At 53.7% G+C, this 16,723-nt stretch overlaps 1 protein-coding gene across 2 annotated transcripts; it reads left to right on the plus strand.

The window, feature by feature from the left end:
• The first annotated feature begins 968 nt into the window (after positions 1–968).
• LOC137152832 (uncharacterized) lies at positions 969–16,302 on the plus strand. Of its 2 annotated transcripts, XM_067547802.1 has the most exons (4): positions 969–1,037; positions 12,674–12,839; positions 13,650–13,753; positions 15,139–16,302. In XM_067547802.1, the coding sequence occupies exons 1-4, from the start codon at positions 1,015–1,017 to the stop codon at positions 16,001–16,003; spliced, it is 1,158 nt and encodes a 385-aa protein (XP_067403903.1). In that variant the 5' UTR covers positions 969–1,014; the 3' UTR covers positions 16,004–16,302. The 2 variants fall into 2 exon arrangements, 1 of the variants encoding a protein (XP_067403903.1); XR_010919617.1 differs by lacking the exons at positions 969–1,037; positions 15,139–16,302 and adding an exon at positions 14,567–14,767 and having other exon boundaries at positions 12,739–12,839; positions 13,497–13,753.
• The last annotated feature ends 421 nt before the right edge of the window (positions 16,303–16,723 follow it).

Raw genomic sequence — 16,723 nt, forward strand, 5'->3', positions numbered from 1 at the left:
AATTGGGAATGGTCAAAGAACATTTTACTAGATGCCCAAAAGCTGCAATATCACAACTGAGAAAGAAGGCCAGATGGGTTAAAAAAACAACCTAGTGTAGAGGGGAAGTAAAATCAGCTATAAATGTCCATAACAACTGGAAGAAAAGGGAAGTTGATAGTAATAAATATAAATCAGAAGCTAGGAGTTGTAGAAAAATGATAAGGGAAGCAAAAGGACAGAAGGAGACCTCTATGGACAGCAGAGTTAAGGACATAAGAAGGAGCTTTTAAGTATATTAAGAACAAAAGGAATCCTAACAATGATATTGGTCCATTTCTAGATTGAAATGGTACAATTGCCAATAGCAATGTAGAAAAGCAGAAATATTAACAAATATTTCTGTTCTGTAGTTGGGAAAAGGCCAGATGGTGTACTCATTAAATATGATGATTAAATATATTCCACTGCAGCAATAATTAAGGAGCTTGTTAAACAGAAACTACTATGCCTACATGGGACATTTCAACATTGTAAGAACTTTCTTTTCTGGTTTTCTTCCAAAATGAGATTTGCAATTTCAAAATTTACCCAATTTTGTAAAATGTTTTGATTTTGACAGAACCACATTTTTTGAGGGCATATGGTTCCTTCAACATTTCACCATCAGGCACCTGAAGGGAGCTCTTTGCTCCCATCTGTTGGTGAACAGAGGGAAATAGAGCCACAGAGCTGCTTCATCTGCATAAATTATTTACCCAGAATGCCAGATGGACAGAGGCTCCAGAGGGGAATGAGCTCTCTGCCACCATCTATTGGTGAATAGGGGGAAGTATGGCTACTGAGAAGCTTCATTTGCATAAATGTTCTACCCAGAATTTGTCCAGTGATTCTTTGGGAGTCACCATAACTGTGTGCAAACTCACAATTGGTTGGATAGTGATAGGTGGTGACCCTCCACAACAGAAAAAAGTGAGTTAAGCAGCAGTTCTCAAGGGACTCAAAATAGTTCTGGCTCAGTGCATCTCAGGGTTCATGCTATCCACTGACACCAAACAGTGAGTGAGCTTTATTGAAGGGGGAAGTGATGTGCTAAAAAGACTAGTGGATGTTTTTTGTACAGGCAGTGGGGGAGCTGATTTGAAAGACTATTGTCAAAGTTACTATGTAGGAGTTTCATTTATCATTCATTTAAATCTATTGTGGTTGTTTCAGAGGGGTAGCCATGTTAGTCTGTGTCTTGCATCTGACGAAGTGGGTCCAACTGCAGAAATTTGTTAGTCGTTAAGGTGCTACAGGACTCTCATTGGTTTTTTATTGTGGTTGTGTTTTCCCAAGTTGATGCTGTGTTCTCTTTTCCCCTAAGAAGCTCTCCTGCAGATTCAGTGTTTGTGAGTGAGGCCTATTATGGATGTTCAAAAAGGTGTTTTGTGAACCCAGAAGTTCTTGTGGGGGCTCAAGGTGTTGTTAGTTTTAAGAGAGACCCCTTAGCTCTCTGAACCCGGCCCTTGTTGCTGCCAACAACTCATGTCCTACACTTCCCTGGCTAAGCACCCCTTTCACAAGTGCTCCTCCCTGCTTTTATCCTGATGAACCTGTTGGCTGCTTCTGAACCAGCTGGCTTGGAAGGTTTGGTGTCTTTTGGTCCTGTTGTGTGAATTTCTGGACCCGTAGCGCTTTGTGCTAAAATCTTGCATGGCTGTGAGGATCCGCCAGCCCTTTCCCCCAGTTCACCAGTGATCACATAGCTACTCGTGGAAAAGAATTGCTCCCACTAGGAGCGAGTTGGTCGTGCACAGGAGCTTAGACACGGTGGCAGTGGGGTTATAGCTGTGCATGGATTATAATTATTTGCATCGCAGTGGTGGCTAGAAGGTCTGGGAGAATAAACTGCACCCTCCTGTAATATGCCATCTCCTGACTGGCTGTATCGGAGCCTCTCTAAGACGTGAGATAGAGAGTGGTTGGTTGTTTCAGCTCATACCTATCGTAGCCCTGAGTGCCAGCAGCGCCTGTGCTGTATTTAGGGGCTTTATCTCCTGCTAGGTTGTGTTGTAGTGTATAGGTTGAGGAGAGGAAGGAAGCATGTTGCTCCATTAGCAAGGGAAGCAGTTCTGTGTCACTTGAGCGCAGAGGGTTTGGTGTGGGTGGGAGAGGGGCCGGTGGGGGGGTGTCCTCACCAGGAGGGCTGATATTCATGTACAATGTGGATTCTGTGTGGCTGAAAGGGGCTGAACTAGAGAAAACTCACCTCTGCGTATCCTCAAAGCGGGTGCGACGCAGAGGGCAGCAGGGCAAGCTGCCCGTAGCCTGGCTTTTTGGCCACTGCAATCCCAGTGGCTTGCCGCTCCGCCTCTGGAGACCGTTACTTGGTCCTTGGTCTCCCTGCTGAACCTGCTGACAAGGGGTGGGGTGATTTTGTGCCCTGGGCACTTATCTGCTGGGAAGTGGATGGAGACTCACCAAAACTCCACTCCATACGGGCCACTGAGCAGTCAGCTTTTGGGGACAACTTGTTCTTCCACTTGGCTTGGTTCTTGTGGCTGCAGATGAGGTACCCTCCTATCCCATTGCTAGGAAGGGATCCAGGAATCAAGCCAGAGGCACATCCGCTATTCCGTCTCTATTGATGGCCGGCACCAGCTGCTTCAGAGGAAGGGGACAGAATCCCTGCTGTGGGCAGCTCTGGCATAACATCAGGGACAGTTTCTTCCTGACCTTCGATAATCAGAGGTTAGCTTATGCCCTGAAGCATGAGGGTTTCTAAACTGTCCAACTCCCCAGGCTTTTTAATCCTATTGCATGACCTTGGGGTAGCTAGTGTAAATAAACAGCCACTCTGGCAACAGACCGCACCGCTCCAGATTAAAAAGAAAAGGCACAAAACAAGATACATTTTCCCTCTCTAGTGTGCTGCTCAGCAGGTTCCTATTCATCCCCAGCTCACAGGCTGAGAGGGTGAGGTGCTGAGCATCCTCACCATCCATTGGTCTCTGTGTGAGTTCTGGCTCCTCCGTGATTCAGGCTAAGCCCAGCACCCACTGGGATCAAGCCCCACGCTGCACGCCCTCTCCAGAACTCCTGCCGAGCAAAAGGGGATTTTTAAATGGCCAGTAAACTCCTGACAAGTCCATTTGCACCTCGCTAGCAAAGCTGCCTGTGTGCTGACACCGCAGCAGAAGTGTGAATGAATTCCTTCTGGTCTCCCTGTCACGTGGCCCTGTTCTGAAACTCTTCAGCAGGGCCCGCACCACTTGCAAGCCGGGACTTGGAACCAGCTGTTCTTAGTCCTCTCGCCAGGTACTTCTACGGCCCTTGTCACTTTGGCAGGTGAGCGCCTCTTGGAGGGACATCCCCACATTGGCACGTTCCCCGGGGCCAGCGGAAGCGAGACAGGCTCCTTAGCTCAATCTGGAGAGTCTGCTGCTTGACAAAGGAGATAGCGTTGATGCAATGCACTCGCTGTCTCTGAAGGCGTTTGCCTGGGCACCACACGACAGTTTGATTAAAAAACTAGAACGAGCTAAGATCACTGGGGCACACGTTCAATGGGTTAAAAGCTGGGTCACTGATCGGTCTCAAAATGTAATTGTAAGCAGGGAATCATCATGGCGTGGATGTGTTTCTAATGGGGTCTGACTGGGCGTGGTTCTTCGCTCTGTGCTAGTTAACATTTGTATCAATGGCCTGGGAGAAAACCTAAAATCATCCTCGCTGATAAAGTGGGTAGACGACACACATGTTGGAGAAGTGGGAAATGAGGAGGAGGCCAGGTCACTGATACAGAGCGATCTGGATCCCTGGGTAACCTAGACACAAGCGAACAATGCCTTTTAATATGGCTACACGGAAACGAATATATCTAGGAACAAAGAACGGACGCACACTTACAGGAGAGGGATTCTATCCGGGGAAGCAATGACGCGGGAAAAGATTTGGGGCTCATGGTGGATAATCAGCTGAACGTGGGCTGCCAGTGTGGCGCTGTGGCCAAAAGCACTGACGCGGCCCTGGGCTAATGCCTAAACCGGGGCATCTCAGGTAGGAGCGGAGAGGTTATTTCCCCCCTGTGTTTGGCCCAGGTGTGAGCGCTGTTGGTATCCTATGTGCAGTTCTGGGGTCCACAGTTCAGTCAGTTGACACATTGGTGAGGATGATTAAAGGATTAGAAAATACGCCTTATAAAGATAAATAGATTGAGCTCCTTGGGTTCATCACAGTCTATAAACACCAACGTGGGGAAGAAATCTTTGAGAACGGGCTCGTCGATCTAGTTTACAAAGGGCTGACGCAATCCAGTGGCTGGGAGCTGAAGCTAGATAAATCCCGCCTGGAAATGAAGCGTACGTTTTGAACACTGCAGGTACTTCACTACTGGAACAACTTACCGAGGGGCGTGGTGGATTCGCCATCGCTGGCAGCTTTTCAATCCGGTGGAATGTTTCAGGAAACGACCTGCTGTCGGGAGAGCCCGATGGCCTGTGTGATACAGGAGGTCAGACTAGACACTCCACCGTCTCATCTGGCTTTGGCATCTATGGCTCTAGGCTGATGGCTCTGGAAGTCCCTGGTTCAAGCCCTGCTGTTGGCTAAGATGGTGGCCACCCCGTCCGGGCACCCTCTTTGCTGTACGGCGAGTGGCCCATGGAGGCCACAGGTCCCAGCATGCCGTGCTCTATCTTGATGCCAGTGGCAACCTGGGCCACCAAGAAGCAGCACATGCAGTCAGCCTGGCAAAGATGCGGGCAGCTGGCGGGTGTGTGGCAGCAGTCTATTGGTGGTGTATGGCCGACGGGCTGCACTCTCTGTGCCTGCCTCCCTCCTGGCTCCAAACACTCCCCCCAATCCATGCTGAGCCGTTCACATCTTCTTTGCATCCCAGGTGCTGCAGGGCCCTGGGTCGGGTGGTGAGGGAAAAGTCCCCGACTCTCCCCCCCCTCTCCAGGGAGGTGCTCTGAACTCACGAGGTTGCCTTTACTCACATTTCCCACGCACACACACAGCAACAGGCTTCTCCTGTTCAATTCTTTAATCTCTCAAATTGTTCCCTTTTCCCTTTGGTTTCTCTACACATTCATCATTATTCCATTAGCCAGACGCTTTGCTTTCACTTCATTTATTCATAACCCGACTGTTGCTTTCCTGATGATGATTAGAGCCAAGTCGAGCAGATTCCTCTTTTGTTTGTTACCCAGGCGTGAGCTGCACCCGGCGTCAGGAGTCGCAGACCTCTAGCAGAGGTTGCATCACAAGCAGGACAGGAGCCAGGGCAGAGTCCATGGAAGGAGGGTGACATTCAACTCTGGCACGCAGGGCCAGGTCTAGTGCCTGTGACACTGAGGTGCATGTTAATGATCTGTAACATTGGCGAAGGAGCTCGGCGTGATTCACCGAGGACTCTGCAACGTAATGCAAGTGTTCCCTGGGTGTACCCGTCCCTCTTCCTCCAGCACAGCCACGATCAGGTGGCGATGACTCCCGTCCGGGACGGTTGTTCGCGGAGCTCCGAGATGCACACGTTGGCCCGTTGTCTTGGAGACACTCGGGAACACCCGGCTGCACGCTGGCGCTTGGTGTGGTAGGGTTGCTGGTGGGGCTGGACTGTACAGATGAGGGGAGTGATATTGACAGCTGGTAGCCAGGACTCTGGCTGGGCCTGCATGCAGGAAGCGTGTGCTCCCGGGTGTGCATGGGGAGAGAGTTAATCTGCATTTTCCTGGCCAGTGGGACTGGGTGAGAGCCAGAGAACAGACTCAGGACTATAATCTGGGGGGCCTTTATCTTAACCAGTCCCAGGAATATAGGGAAGCAGCATTTGAAACCTCAGCCCAGAGCCCTCTGAGCCTTCAGCCTCTCTGTGCTCCCTGCCTGCCACACGCAGCTCATCCACCCAGGAATCATCCACCCAGCCGTGCCGGAGGCACCCGGATCCAGGGAATGGGCCCTGCCGCGTGGCACTGCAACGACAGGGCGAATGCCTGGAGTCACGGCAAGTGATCCCTGTACCAACAAGACAGCTCCAAAGGACAGCAAATACACCAGTTACGGAAAGATATCTGATCACCCCGGCCTGCTTCTCCTCCGAAAGGCAGCCGCTGGCAGGAGGCGAAACAAGCGAGTGAGGGAGGAGAAGGGGGGAGTGCGTCGCCAGCAAGGTACAGCACATCCTAATTACACACTCCTTTGTGACAGCTAATGTCAAAAGATTAAAGGAATCAAACTACGGCACTCCATGGCAGCTCCCCTCCCCCTGCAATAAAAGCTATTAAAGGGTAAGACAATGGTGAGGGAGATAATTTCCTCAGCTCCGTGAGGCTGGGGTCACCTCTCTCTGCATGTCTTATCTCGGGAACACATCGGTTTTTCCTCAGCTTCGTGAATCTGACGAGTCTCCTGTTGTCAGCACCCAGTTTAGCAGCAGCAAAACAAAGGGCGGGGAGATGGCGAGGTGGCAGTCCTCGAGGAGACTGGGTCACTTGTCCAGTGCCCCTGCCTCTCTCGCCCACCCCTTGCCCTTGTCTAGCACAGCTTCATCCACCACGACTCCAGCCCCAGAGCAGCCGGGCAATCCTGTGCTTGGAGCTGGGTGAAACAAGGCGCCGCTGGCCTGGAGAAGAGGCGCCAAGGATGGAGGGCCAGGCGGGCAGCCAGAGGAGCCGGCACCGATTGTGGCTCTAGGACTTGAGCGGGTTAGCTCCGTCCCCGGCTTTCCCATCTTTCACGCTGCCTCCGGAAGAAAACACAAGGGAGGAATTAAGGATAAAAAATTGGACATTAGCAGTGCGCAGCCTGAGTCTTCCCCAGTTAATGTGGAGTATATCCATTACCATAATAACTAACCGCTTAATAACCGGCTTCCCCACTAATTCTAATTGAAACAGACCGTGATATTTCCAAGCACGAGTGGCAGTCTCAAGTCACTGCTGTCATCTCCCAGGGACTCGCTTGTGCTGTGAAAACCAACGGGCTGCTGGAGTATTCGGGCAGAATGTACGCAGGCAACAGACAGGAGTTCTTGTACCTCTGCCAGGAACCGCAGCCGATGATAAAAGCCATTAAAGGTCAGCTGGGAATAGAAAACTATTTATGTTAAATGTCACAGATTATACCACGGCCCCCGTCGGGGAATCAGCCGTCGCACTTTAAAGGCCGGCGTCCGCACGTGTCAACTCCCGGCAACAAACTCCCGGAGCATCGTGTGGCGGTCCTGTCTCATGCCGGGGCACAGGGAAGGGGTGACTAGAGTTGCTAGGTGGTAAGAACTGGGAAGAATGTGGAACCCCCCATCTGTCAGCGAGACTCAGGCATGGGCATGATCTCACGTGGAGGGCGATAGGAAGCTGGGGATGAGGGTGAGAGTTTATTAGGCTCGGAGAAAAAAGCCGACCCTTTCGGGACCTGTTTGCTAAAATGTTTTCCTGCTTGAAGGCCGTCTGTATAACTGAAGCGTCAGCACACGCCCAGGGTCCGATCCTACGCAGAGCTGAGCACTGTCAACTCTCGCCGACACCTCACTCGGATAGGAGCGCTCAGCGCTCATCAGCATCGGACCCCAGCTAAGTGTCTTGCCTCTGCTTTGACTAAGAGCGACCTCTTTCTGTGCTCATCTCCGCTGGTCACTGTCCTTCCTGACTAATGTCACCAGCACCAGAGCCCAGACCTCCTGAGTGTTTAATTCACTAGACTATGCTGTGCAGTCCCTCCGGCTGAGCCCTAGCTGGACCACTCACACCCCGCCGCCCAGTCACGCTCACACAGCTCTCCCTTCCCTCGCAGCACGTCAGCGGACGTTTATGTACACCCCTGATGCAAAAGTAGAACATAACTCTTAGGGCCATGCAAATTACATTTCCATTGCCGGCCGGTGCGTGCCAGCAGCCTGTCTCGCCGCCTATAATTCAAACGCCTCGGCCTAGCCGGGCTGCAGCGAAAAGAAAGACAGAGGTTTGCCAAGGAAGCAGAAGCTGGCACCAGGCATCTGTATTTTAAGCCCGTGCCAAATCTGCGAGATCATTGAAAGCTCTGAAAATCCCGCTTTATCGATCAGCCAGTTTGGGCTGCAACGGTTGGTGCCCTCCAGTGCCAGTCCTTGCTGGCCAGTCGCCACTTCCCCTCGATGCCAGTTCTGAGAGGCCGGAGAGCATCGATCAGACCTGGCAGGTCTTCTGTAAAGAGGAGAAATGAGCTCCCGCTGCACCGATCTGCAGCCAGCCCCTCCAGAGACGCTGCGGATTCACGAGCGGGTGGTTTCTGCACCTCCACCGTGCCCAAAGGGAGGTGCAGCATGGCCTCATATGACGGATCCTCTCCCCACAATCCTGGGTGCAAGTGCCTCGGATTCCTGCTTCTGCCACCAGCGAGATTCCTCTGCTGCATTCCTTGCAAGGGGCTGCGTCGGGCAGGGGGGTTGGACAGCATGCGTCCCTTTGTCTTTTATTCCCTGAAATGAATCTGGCTTTGTCATTGTTATTTATTTGTGTTATCATGGCGCCGAGAAGCAGCAGTAATGAACCAGGCCCCCAGTGCGCTAGGCGCTGTACAAACACAGGACAAAACGACAGTCCCTGCCCCGAAACGCTGACAGTCTGAATACAAGAGGCAATAGGTGGGTACGCAAGGAAACCAGGAGACGCTCTGGGTTCTTACGATGGGCCGTGCCTCAGCTCACCAGACGTTTGCCCACACGTACTTGCAGTGTCGTAGAAGTCAGAGGGACAGCTTCTTCTAGATCCCGATCATCCTGCCCATTTCCCTGAGGGTAAATATCCCAGCAGGACATTTTTTGAGCATCTTGCCCCATGCACTCTAAATGTCCCAATGATGCAGCTTTCACCACTGCCCTGGAGAGGCTAATTCAACTGACAGCTCAGGCAATGCTTGCCGCTCGCCATTCTGTTCTCCTCCCACACTGCGTCCTTTCTGGAGCTGGCCCAAAAGAGACTCCACAAGATTTTAGGGTAATGTTCCCCCGGTGCAGAGAGCCAGCACCAAGCGCCAGAGTTGACCTCCCACGGTACACCGCTTCTCCCCCTGCATTTGGGTGGATTTCACCCCGCGTGATTAAAGACAAGGGGCTCGCTCCCTGTTTTCTGGGGGTCGTGTTATCCGGTGCTCACGGAGCCTGAAAGTCACCCAGATTTTAGCAGGACCAGTTACTGGAGTATTTGTGCCAGTATGTGTGCAGCTGGAAATTTGCATAAACTCTTCCACGAAGCCACGGGGACCCCAAGCTCCTGTCTACACTGCGGCTGGGACTGAGCCTTCCCACCGGCTCGCGCTAGCAATAGCCATGTGGACTTTATGGCACTGACAGAGGCTGGTCCGCACAGTTATTTGGCGCGCACTAGCGCGAGCCCCGCTAACACGTGTCTGTCCACCCTGGCTGGGAGGCTCGCACCCGGATGCAGTGTAGACGTACTCGCCAGGACTTGCTAAACCCAGCCTCACGCTGAGTCGTCCCCTCGAGACTGGACGTCAGCCGCAGGTGACTGGGCTCCATGGTGCTCCTGGGTATGAATGGAGACGTGTAGTTCCCTCTGCTGGAGGAGTCACTGGGGGGGAACTCCCCAGGCTGTGCTAGGCAGGCGTCGGCTGATTTGTGGAGCAGCAGCTGCCCGGCACCAGACCCAGCAGGAGGCCGGATGAGGTGACGGTGGTGGCCCCTTCAAGCCTTGTAATCCACCAATGCAGGATGCCTTCCCATCAGGAGCTGAGAGTCGACAGGCGGCCTCCAGAAGAGAGGCTGGCATCCAAGGGCTGGATTGTCTGGTGCTCTCTGCTCCAGCACCGCGGCGTCTACACGCTCGTCCACGTCCCTCTGGCCAGCCGCTGCCCAGGCAAGCTGTGTGCGCCGGGCTCTCGTCAGGGTGGGGGAAGGCGGAGGAGCTGGGTCTGTGGCAGTCGTTGGTCTCAGCTCAGATCCGCTGAGCTGTCAAGCCGCCCCCGCCTCCGGCACCACAGCCAGCAACCTCCGCCCCCTCGCTCGCCTGATGGAATCCAGCCCGGGTCAGTGGGTCACCAGAGCCCGTTCCCCTCAATGCCCCGGAGATGCGCTGCTGATCTAGCTTGCCAGATAACAGACCTTGTCCTCTTCATCTGAGATTAACTCGGTGACCCTTGGCAGGCCAGAGAGAGATGAGACGCGGCAAGCCCCAGAGGTGGCTGTCTCTGCTGCTTCCATATTTCCCCCAGGCCTCAGCAAACCCCGCTGGGCGGCTGGGAAGGGGCAGGGAATGGGAGCCAGGAAAGCCATTCCTGTAGCCAAGATCCACGGCGTGAGCTCCCGCACCTTGTCTGCCTAATGTGCTGGGACCGACGGGGCTGGAACAAGGCTGCAGCCACGACCTTTTCCACCGCCTTCGTCCAGTGCCATGTGGGTGTGGGGGGGACATATCCCTCCCCAGAGAGAGACCGACGAGGCATTAGAGAGCTCTGAACCCAGCGTTCATTGGTTCATTTTGCAGGGAGCAGGCTCAGGAGCTGCCAGACCAGTTTAATCTGGTGTCCTGCCGCCAGCGGCGGCCGCGGCTTGGCCCAGATGGGTGAGAGGAAGGTAAAATATACCATGTCCCTGGCTGATGGTGCCTGGCAGCTCCTGGGGGAGGTGGGAGAGGATGGGGCTCCGGTCTGTCAGTAAGGGGTGCAGGATCGGGCCCTGGGGCTGGGCAGCCCATGAAGAGGGTTTTCTGTCCGGCAGGGGAAGTTATTCTGCAGCAGCCCCGTGGCACGAGGGAATCGGGAACGTCCCAGGGGCAGCGCTGCTATGCTGAGTTCCAAAGGACGCCCTGTGCCGGCCGGACGGTAAGGGCCACCACACGTAGCCGGGGAGTGTCTGTGAGTATGGGGCAGGGGGTCCTGCAGGCGCTGAGGGCCGTTATCAGCACCCAAAGGAGGCGGCAGCCAGTGTCCCATGGGAAGTGGCACGAGAGGTCTGGGAACTCCCACCCACCTGCATCAGACATCGGGCTTTAGCTAGCGAGAGGCCCCGCCAGCCGAGTTCCCCCACCCGGCTGGGGCACAGCATCTCCGTGGCATCCCTGCCGCGCTCTGCCGCTCGACCCCGCGGCCCTTCAATCCTGTTTAGCTCTTCTGGGTAAACAAGCTGCAGCCCAACCAGAAGAGTCAGGAGGAAATAAGAGGCAGGCTCCCAGAAGCTTACTCGGAGCTGAGTATTTCATTACCCGCACACCTGTTCCCAAACACCATATGGTCAGAGGTAAATAGACAGTCATTGTTTATCCGGCGTCGCTTGCTCAGTGCAGCGCGCGCTGCGCTGTCTCTTGGAGGAAGCCACCTTCCCCTTCCGGGGAGCCAGCGAGCTGAAGGTCGGGGAGCCCAGAGACAAGGTGACAGGCGCCCGTGGTCTCCCCTGCTTCCTTCTGAGCACCCACTGCTCCGCTGGGCTCCCGCTCCAGGGCCCCTTTCTGAAGCGTGCACACCGCATTTCTTCTCCTACCAAGCCCAGACATCTGCACTTGGCAACGGCTGCGTTTCCATTGCAGCAGAGGCAGCTCCCGGTGGCTGCGTTTTTTTGTTTGCTTCTCTGAATGGGTGCCTGCGTCATCGGCATGGCCCTCCGGCAAGACCAGGCATGGCTGTGGGAACAGCGTTCATTGGTTAGCTCCCACGGGGCTGATGCACACCGGGGACGGAGGGTGTGGCTTTTCTGACACCAATAGTGGCCTTGATGGTGGAGTGGCAGAGTTTTAAACTGATGCCGTCCCTTTCCATTTTGCCAGGGGGCCAGTGCTTGCTTTGAAGCTGACGGGTACAACGTCCCCATACGGCATGTGGCATTCCTGGCTGCATTGTCCTATCTCGCTAGGTAAGGGAGGCTGGGCCGGGTGGGGACGGGATGGACTATGCCACAGCCTCTCTCTGAGCCAGTAGTGAACGAATGCCCCGCTCTGGCACATTGAAGTAACGCTACCAAAGATGCCCTATTCAGGAGGAGACCCGAGGGCCTGACCTCTTGTGGTCTTCACAGATCCCATAGCGCATTTTGTAAGAGTGGGGCCTTTGACAGTCGGATAGCTTGTTCTTTAGTCCCTATCCTAAGCTGCCATGTGGCGTTACAGTGCATTGTTAAACAGCTGCCATGTTCCACCCCAGAGGTGGCTGCATTTCAGCTGTAAAAATTGCAACTCTCTCCTGACCAGGGTTGTTGCAACATTTAATGGCTAAACGTTTGCAATATGCTTTTGAGACTTTCCAGTCAATGGCCCTCAGTCTGCTTATTTCAGTCGCCAGCTGTGCCTAGCCTTTTCCCATTATTTTCCCCTCCCTTTTTGATGCTGTGAACAGTAAAACCCTGCCACATTTTCTGGGGGGTGAGACAGCGGCGCGCACAAACTCCTGTCAGTGCAGTGGTGCGTGGCTCTCATTGGGGCATGTGTGTGATTGAACCGAGCATGGCAAGGAAGTATGTCTTGTCTTCTTAATCGGCAAGCAGTTGGTCCTTAGTGTGACAGAAAGTCTGTGGTACTTTCAGAGATGATTAATCAGCAGCAAAATAAAGAGATTAATTTCAGCCCAAAGTGCTCCTGGGGTAAGATGGAAGCTGCATGTAACAATCCGGACTCTGTCTCTGTGCCGTCCTCTCGAGGATAGTCTTTTCCCCACTGCCCGAGTTGGTACTCCTCGTCTCAGTTCTTCTCGGCCTGTGTAAATTTCGTTTTGTTTTATTTAAGTGCAGGCGTCTCCCTGAGCACGGGCACTCACGTACTCCAGGGCGGCGGATGATTTACGGAGAGATGATATACGACCTGCTTGCTCATCTAAGTTTGCAGCTAATATTGGAGCTAAGATTTCTCTGCAGAGGGAAGAAAAAAAGAGAAGAAAAAAAGAAAGAGCTTTTCCTAGTCAGTTATATCTCTCGGCAGAACACCGGCCTTTTGATTGTGCCTTTTGAAAAGAGGCTGGGACGCAGCAGTCACACATTCTGGCGTTGCTTGAAAGCTGAGGGTTGGTTGTCTTTTTTTTTTTTTTAAAAAGAGGTTTTTGAAGAGGCTCTCAAATCGATCCCAGTCACCTGTCTCCTCGCTCTGCCTGGGGTTAATGGTAACGTGATAGAGCCCTAAATCTACGCCCAGCTAGGTCGGTCTCTGCCCCAGGGTCATTGCTAGCAGCAGGGAGAGAGATCGTTAAAGCCCCAGCCCCGTCAGCCCATGAGCAGATTGACTGGTGGGTCTTTGAGGGACCCACTCCAAGCACTGCTCTGGGGAGAGGAACAGTCGGGTGCCCAGCGGCTGGACGCACCGCCAGCCTTTCCCTGAGCAACTGGCAGGCTCTGAGATGGCTCAGGGGAGGCCTGTACCTCTGTGTGTCAGCCACGAGGCTGTCCTTATCAGAGGATTATCGGGGACTCCGCCTGCAGCCTCCCGGTAGCTTCTGGACATCCTGATCACTGACATCCTCCAGGTTCCCTCTATGCCTGGGCTGAATTTCACCCAGAGGGGTTATTTGCCACTGAGATGTGTCTGGCAAACGGCTGCTGCGTCCTTTGTCTCATTCCACAGATCCCAGTCATCGGCTGCCGGTCTCTGGTACCCAAACTCTGACCAGGGTTGCTTAGTTCTGATTAGCCCCGCAATTCACGTGGCACTGCTGCTGTTCCCTGGGCGCGTCAGCAGAACCTTTCTTGACCTATTGCAATCCCTTCCTTGGGCAAGTTACAATCTTGCTCCTCCACATCTTTGGGCCGGCGACGCTCTAGGTGCTTGGACCTGCCGGGGCCAAATGCAGATGGGACGACGGACACGGACGCCACCAACCGGTGAGTTCATTTGCACAAATATTCACAAGGCAAACGCCGCTCGTGCTGCTCGAGTCTGTGGCTGAGCAGGGAAGGGCCAGGAAGGAGAGTGCCGCAAAGTACCGTGTGCGTCAATAAAAGCAATAGACTTTTGCTTCTGAGGAGTTCAGGGAGCCAGCCAGCTAGGTAGCAAACGCCTCCGATAGATAGTGCAGATACCACGTGCTTGTGTTTGTATGCAAAGGCTGGGCCAAAAGCTCAGCTGGGATAAATTCTACCTCCCTTGACATCAACACAGCGGCTTCAGTTTTCATCATCTGATGAGCAGATCCAGTGTGTGTGTGTTTGTGTAGATTGTGTGTATGTATCTGTGTGCAGATAGACTGTCTGTGTGCACAGATAAACTCTGTGTGCCTGTAGATAGTGCAATAGACTGTCTGTGTGTGTGTGTACAGATTGTCTCTCTATCTGTATAGAGACTGTGTGTGTGTGTATGTATGTGTGTGCAGATAAACTGTGTGCATGTGGAAATAGACAGTGTCTCTGTGTGTGTGTACAGATAGACTCTCTGTGTGTGTATATATGTAATAGCTTTATAACATCTAAAATGGAAAAGACAATTGGATGTCAAAACCTATTTGAGTAACACATTTATACCCACTGACTTTTATGGAATCCCCACTGATTGATTCAAGCTCCATAAAATTTCTCCCAGCAACTTACACACCTTCCCAGTCTGTTCCTTGCATCCCCAGGTGACACTATTCAATAGGAACTTGATTGACTCCTCGGTCTTTAACAGCGTTTTATCTGGGATCCCTGCTCTATTTTCAGCTTTCCGTCACAGGCCCGCTCCAGATAAAGAATGCAAAATATATGCGGCTGTGTCAGAAAATGTACACAGAGCCCATCCATCACGCTGTCAAAGTATCAATCAGGACACAGGCCACATACAGCGGGATCAGGACGTTGTTGGCTTTGGGGGAGTTTGGAGGGGCTTTTTTTGTTTCGTTTTCCAAGGAGAAAATAAATACACGAAAGTTTTGCTTTGAAATCACTTTATCTCCTTCCACTCGCACAAGCAAAGTCCTGATCCTTCAGGGCCAAGCCAAGAATCCTGAAGCCAGCAGCTGAGCAAGTTTATCCCATGTGCATCTCTACCAAAGCACCCCACAGCCTGACCTGCAGCGTCTCGGATCTTCCCCACACATAGGTACCTCTGCCAAGACCCTTCAATCCTGACCCGACTCTCCCACCCTCTGTTACACCCAGAAATCCACGCACACAGCTCTGCCGCTGCCTCTCAAGTCCAGCCTCTGCTCTAACCACTAGATAACACTGCCACTAACAGAAAAAGTGGAGAAGGAATCTAAAATGTTTGTCCTCCCCCTTTTCCTCCATGCCAGAGCCGAGATCAGAAGGAGACCGCAAGAGAATGGGCTCAGAAGAACAGCCTGGGGCCTAAAGATAAAGAGCAAAGTCAGGGCTAGAGATACTGTACCTCGCTGTTGGTCCATCCTGGGTTTCCTTCCTGCCCATGCTCCAGGATGGACTGCACCATGTGCTGGAGCCAGTGAAATTCGTACTGCAGCCCTCAGGCAACCTGTCAGGTTGGATCATTGTAGCTGGCGCCTGGCAGGTTGGGGAAGGCATTACATCTGCTCTTTGGTGCGATTCATCATCATCATCAAACCCAAATGGGCCCATCAGCATGCTGGTAACTGCGGGTGGGGCACCGACGGCTCCTGTGGCTCCAGGAAGGCCAGTTCCCTCCCACACCGCCATTACCTGATATCTGGAAAGGCTCTGGGATTTTCCTCCCTTTGCCAAGAGCAATGTGGGGTGGGCCCTGCCTCTGCAGGGGGTTCGGCCGCTGGCATCGCTGAGCCCATGCAAACCCCTCGCACAGACGGGGCTCGCACCCGTGCAGCAGTCCCCAGAGGTGAGCTGCAGCATGCAATCACACTGCACGGGTGCAGCTCGCACCAGACTGGTGCAAATCGTGCCATACGGATGCCCAGCACCCCTCCGCTGCGGGTTGAGATCCCCCTGCGCGCAAGGCCGGCGGGCTGGCAGGGGGGCAGAGGGGGAGGGATCGGGGAGGCAGAGAACCCTCTGGAGGAGAGAGAGCAGAGGTGCCGCCGAAGCAAGCGCTTTCGTAGCCTCCCTGGAGCTGCGGGCACTTGTCGTGGCTGCTGGCATCCAGCCGATGCAGCAGGCGGCAGCTCCACGACACACACACGTTCTCGCTCGCGCTCCCCTGTTGTTTAGCACGTTAACCTCTCCCGGCAAATTTTAACACGTTTTCCTCTGGCCGCATCATCCTTTAATCCCCCGCCCCCTCCGGCACCCAGGCCCTTCTGGCTGTCAGCATCAGTTATAATCAGCTTCCCGAAGAAGGAAGGAGGTGGGGCCGGGGGGTTGGAAATTCTCCTGAAAGCCAACTTGCCACACCCCATTCCGCAGAGGCCCAGGTCTCCCCGTCTCTCCCCTGCGAAGAGGTACCTCTCTGAGTTGTCGGGTACGTAGCGAGAGCTCCGAGGCAATCAGGCCACTGAAATTATGACGCAGGGACCTGTCTTCCCATTGCAACCACCCCTGCCCCGCTGGGGGTGTGACAGTCATTCAGTGAACAGACGTACCGATCGGGGGGGGAGGGGGCGTAATGGTGGGGGAAGAGTATGTGTCATTTTCCCAACCCTAGGTGGCTTTTTTAGTAGAGGTTAATAGCCTACTACTGCTGTGAGCTTCTCGCCGGGGAAGAATGAGACCCCCATTTTTTTTCCTGCCGGGTCCCAGGACAGGAGGGTTCCCTGCCGCCGCGTCCCAGCGCCTCCTCCTGGCCCCTTTGCCTGGAGCCTGCGTGGGCTGGGGTGTCAGTCGTGGGTGGGTGAATGGGCAGAGGGGGGCGGGTCAGAGATTGGGCCCATGGTTGTGCTAGGGAAGGAGACGGCTTTATGGCTATCACAGCCACAGCCGGGGTCTGGGAAA

The sequence above is a fragment of the Emydura macquarii genome, unplaced genomic scaffold (assembly GCF_026122565.2).
Source record: "Emydura macquarii macquarii isolate MOO-44397 ecotype Brisbane River unplaced genomic scaffold, CSIRO-AGI_Emac_v2 contig_1230, whole genome shotgun sequence".
NCBI lineage: Eukaryota > Metazoa > Chordata > Testudines > Chelidae > Emydura > Emydura macquarii.

What these genes read in the sequence shown, in the direction of transcription:
- LOC137152832 (XM_067547802.1), top strand. Translation starts at nt 1,015, where the DNA reads ATGCTATCCACTGACACCAAACA. An exon ending in CTATCCACTGACACCAAACA is followed by an intron (nt 1,038 to 12,673) that starts GTGAGTGAGCTT and finishes ATTTAAGTGCAG; the next exon opens with GCGTCTCCCTGAGCACGGGC. An exon ending in GACACGGACGCCACCAACCG is followed by an intron (nt 13,754 to 15,138) that starts GTGAGTTCATTT and finishes CCTCCATGCCAG; the next exon opens with AGCCGAGATCAGAAGGAGAC.